At 36.0% G+C, this 4,788-nt stretch overlaps 2 protein-coding genes across 2 annotated transcripts; both read right to left on the bottom strand.

The window, feature by feature from the left end:
• Positions 1-1,555: 1,555 nt before the first annotated feature.
• On the bottom strand, positions 1,556-2,409 carry LOC110933159 (putative nuclease HARBI1). The gene is made up of 2 exons (XM_022176393.1): positions 2,082-2,409; positions 1,556-2,004 (listed from the first exon to the last, which is right to left on the bottom strand). Exons 1-2 carry the CDS (start codon positions 2,407-2,409, stop codon positions 1,556-1,558), a joined length of 777 nt encoding a protein of 258 aa, XP_022032085.1.
• A 551-nt stretch (positions 2,410-2,960) lies between these two features.
• Positions 2,961-3,879, bottom strand: LOC110936065. Its single transcript, XM_022178414.2, has 2 exons — positions 3,670-3,879; positions 2,961-3,592 (listed from the first exon to the last, which is right to left on the bottom strand). The coding sequence occupies exons 1-2, from the start codon at positions 3,802-3,804 to the stop codon at positions 3,341-3,343; spliced, it is 387 nt and encodes a 128-aa protein (XP_022034106.2). The 5' UTR covers positions 3,805-3,879; the 3' UTR covers positions 2,961-3,340.
• Positions 3,880-4,788: the final 909 nt, after the last annotated feature.

The raw sequence follows: 4,788 nt of genomic DNA, 5'->3' as shown, positions 1-4,788 counted from the left end.
TTAAAATCCTCAAGTTAACTAATCTTAACATAGTCAAACATATGATATGCAAGTTCTTGTTTTTTATTATGTATTCGAATTTTGAGAATATGCATAGAAGCCGTAGAGCATTATAGGGCTTAGCAGGATTTGAGTTGGACCTGAAACCAGACCCGTTAAGCATACTTGGTTCGGTTCGGTTCAGTTAATTGGTTGTTGGTCTTAAGATTGAGTGAATATAATTCATGGTCAGGGTAAAAAAAAATTATGAAACATCATAGTATAAAAAAATGCGAAGGCAAATGGTAAAGTGGTTAGACCACCCGTAGTGGGGTAGTTTATGGCGTTTTTTGCCTTCAAAAACACCCCTCCACGCCCAAAAACCACCCCCTTGGGCGTTTTTCTCAAAAAAAAAAAAAAGAAAAGTTCCGGCGTGGATTTAAGAACACTTCTTGTTCAATTTGTTGGTCAATCACATTTAGTCTTCTTTCTTTGTCCAATAATTTTTTTTGTTGGTTTTTTTTATTTAATTCCTTACACTCCTTTAAACATAATGCCCACATCCCCACTGCACTCATTTTAGAAAAAAAACGCCCTATAATGCCCCATTGCTTACTAGACTGCCATATGGCGCAAAACGCTCAAGGGTGGGGTGTCTTCCACTACGCATGGTCTTAGAAAGGGACGTGTGCTTTTACATATTTTGCTCTTTTTTTATCTACTATTAAACATCTATTAAAGCATGCTTTTTTCCCAAATATTTAAACACCTTCGAATTCTTCCATCAACGAAGAACCATATATAAATAGGAAACTCCGGCCTGTATTCGACAATTGTCACTGCATCGTCATCGAGTCTCTTTTAGATATGTTTCTAGGTAGACGTTAACTTGGTTTTAAAAGGCGCGCCTAAGGTGTGATGCAAGCCGGAAAATGTCTTTGTGGCTTGAGGTAGCGGCTCAATTACTTCTGGATCAAATCTGGTCAAATTTAGGGTATGTAGGAGGCTCATAAAAATTGTACATTTCAAAGGACTGAGAAACTATACAAGGATTCCTTACTAAAACGTTTGATATGTAAAACCAACAAGAGAGAACTTCTGGTTGTAAATAAATCTTTTTTGGTCATACATAGAACAACACTTTGTGTATGTAATGCGAGCGCCTCAAACCTCGCCATTAGGCTTTTGGGACCTAAACGTTTCGGAGTGCCTCCACACACACACACACACACACACAGCTAAGGGGCCGTTTGGCAACCTCTGAATGGGTAAGTGCTGAACCAGTAAGAGGTCTGAATGGGTAAGAGACTCTGAACCAGGAAGTGCTGAACCAAAAAGTGCTGTTTGGTTGGACCTCTGAATGACTATGCACAATGACTACTTTACCCCTCTGAATGAAATGTATCTGTTTGGTCAGTGCTCTGAATGACGGTTCTGAAAGATTAATAATAATAAAATGAAAACAAATAACGTTATAGAAAATCCAAATTACATATAAATCCTTCAAAATTCTTAAAAACATACTAAAATTCAACTAGAAATTAATAATTTGCGTAGAATTTTAATTTTAAACATTTCAAATTAGTTGACTAGCTATTTGGTTACGCAAAGTAGTCATATACTCGATGTCTTGTGAACCCCATTCTATGTCGTGAACGAACTGCCCAACATTTTCTCCACCTTGTATTTCAGAAAACACACTGTTCTCGCCATACTCCACAAATAATTGATCACGAATATTGCATTTCCTTATAAAATTATGGATGGCGAAACAGGCGATCACTATGTCCCTTTGGATTGGAAAAGAAAAGGGAGCCATTTGCTTTAGGATTGGGAATCTCGCCTTCAAAACACCATATGAGCGCTCAATAACATTTCTGAGTTGTGCATGGGCATGATTGAATTTTTCTTCCTTAGTTAACGCACGTTGTCGTCGAAAATCGGCTAACCAATATCTCGTATTACGGTAGGGAGTCATAAATCCACGAGTGTTGGTGTATGCAGCATCACAAAGATAATATTTATCTGTAAACACCAGTATCAAAACTGTTACATAAACAATAGGTAATTTATAAATAATTAAAGTTAAAATGATTAAAAACCTGGTGGGGGGAAGGAAAACCCGGAAGTCGGGTTAAATGCTACTTCTTTTAAAACTCGTGAATCATGTGCAATCCCCTCCCATCCGGCCCATACAAACGTGAATATCATATCAAAATCACAAATTGCTAAGACATTCTGAAAGCATTCACCCTTTCCTCTTCCCCTATAACGAGTCTGTTGATCAACAGGCACGACTGCATGTATAAGAGTTCCATCTAGCGCACCTATTGCTCCAGGGAATATTTGTTTTAGCTTTCTATGTCGTTCTGAGGTATTTGCGATTGCATTAGAAGATGTTGGATTTATAACTTCTCTTGCAAAACTCATCATTGCATTTAGGACCTCGTGAAAACATCTATGAATTGTTTCTGTTGAGTGCTGAAACCTTCGTTTAACCATTCGAAAACGTTCATTATGGCCTATGACTGTTAAAAACATAGCCAACTTTTCTTCAAAACTTATTGACCTACTACTTTTCAACCAATTTTTTTCTTTAAAATGATTGCACAATAGTACAAATGCATCACGTGAAAGACGCATCAACTCATGACACTGTGTAGAAGATCCATGCAACAATTCTTGTGTGTATGCATGACCGGTCAATGCCGAATTCAGGTCTCTTATCTTTTCATTTCTTTTTCTTTTTGAGTCTAACCGTTTCCAATACCAACAAAGGAGAATGAAAACTATAATCTGATCGTCAGGATCCATAGGCTACCTGTCATAAACATTAAACAAAATTCAAGATGAACAAAAGATCCATATCATAACATCAAAAAATATCCATAGCAAAATATTAAAAACCATCGATACATAAGATCCACAAAATTCAATCTAAACAAAAAACATCCTTGGCATAATATCCACAGAATCATCTAAAAAAACATCCATAACAATTATCCACAGAATCATCTAAAAAAACATCCATAACAATTTGTGCAACAAAACCCTATGCATAAAACATCCATAACATGACACCCACAAAACCCTATCCGATCAATCCATACTTTGCTCCAGCATTCTTGACCCATAGCTCACAACTTTGCGGCTGAAGTCGTAACCACACTTTCCTAATATCCGCACTTTCACCAAAAAGCAAAAGTGCTGTTTGATATTTCACATCTAACTCTCCCCATCCCATTGTCTCCAACTTCTCCATGCATGCATCAATATCATTAGAAAGATTGTGTTTCTCTATCAAGATCTTTGCCACCTTAGTAAAGCAGTCCCCAACTTCATCTATTGTTGCCTTATCTTTTCATTTCTCCCTTTTTTTAGACCGACCGGATGCCTCCTCAGTAGCACCTTGAGTTGGGGGTTCCATTTGACCGCACTCGATATCCTCAATACCATTTAAATTGTGGTCAAACACTTCCTCAGAAGGATGAGGAAGTGTAGAAGATGGCCCCCAACTGTCAAAGCCGTTCGAAGTAGATCCCTCAAACAGTTGAACACAAAGCTCGGGGAAAGAAAGTGGCGCGCTTCTCAAAGCTTCTACGTATTTGTTTGACTGTGTAGAAAAATAATATAAAATAGTATAAGATAATTGAAATATAATAATAACTATTATTTAGAAAAACTAAATACCTTTATCTCTAGTTGCCATTCTTCTTCTGACAAGTTAAAGGTGTTTGTTACAGGATTATAAACGTTGCCGGTTTTGTTCTTAAGCTTTGACCAAGCAGCAAATTTTGATTTTAGATAATCATAGCGGTTCTTCATTTGTTTTTGATCCGCTATGAAATTGTGTTCGGTTTTCAACTTTTCCGCCACATTCTTCCATGAGCTTTGTTTAAGGCTGCTTCCTTCACGGCCATGGAGTGTTACTTCTACAATACATGCTTCAAGAAATGTTTTGTCAACACTCTCTTGCTTCCAACTAATCCTACCCCTTCTTTGTGACATTTCTTCGAACATTTCAAAACAAAATAAAAGCAAGATTCAATCAAATCGAACATCAAGTACCATACAAGCACATCAATAACATTGAACATCAAGTGCCATAAAAGAGGTCTACACATAAAATAAGTCTACACTAAAAATCAATGATGGGTTGTACGGTACATGTCAGATATGCATTGTATTATAGCAGACCCCAAAGTCTTGCTAGAAAGCTTCTTAATGTTAAGTCAAACTTAAAATTATTGACTATTTTTGAAAAAAGGGTGTATTGTTTTACTTTAAGTGATCAGAACAATTAAAATGGACAAAGAAAATGAATACTCGTTTACTTATTATTTATTAAAACACTCATCATTCTTTATCATATTGATTGCTGTATTGACAAATAATAGGATACTAGTGGGAATGCCCGCGCGTTGCGGCGGGTGTCCGAACCCATATCATATTCAATTATGATGCCTATTACGAACCACAACCCATTACGGGTATATAACACTTTTTTTCCATTCAACAAAAAAATAGTCGTAGAACTATAAAATTATAAAAAAATAGTTGTATTCCACATAATATGCATAAAAATATGATGTTCTGTACACTACGTTCAAACTATAAAATGACATGTGTAATCAAGCATAAAACACATAACAAAATGCAAGTTTTACTTTAGATATATTTATAACTGAAAAAGATAAAAATTATAAGCACTTTTACCAAAAGACTACTTCAGTTTAAAAACTTAATGCACACTGGAAGCTCCTTCTGCTACTATTTCTTTCCATCTACATATAGGCATCTTTTACATAA

This window comes from Helianthus annuus, chromosome 4, assembly GCF_002127325.2.
Source record: "Helianthus annuus cultivar XRQ/B chromosome 4, HanXRQr2.0-SUNRISE, whole genome shotgun sequence".
Taxonomy (NCBI): domain Eukaryota; kingdom Viridiplantae; phylum Streptophyta; class Magnoliopsida; order Asterales; family Asteraceae; genus Helianthus; species Helianthus annuus.
This window is presented reverse-complemented; position numbering and strand designations above follow the sequence as displayed.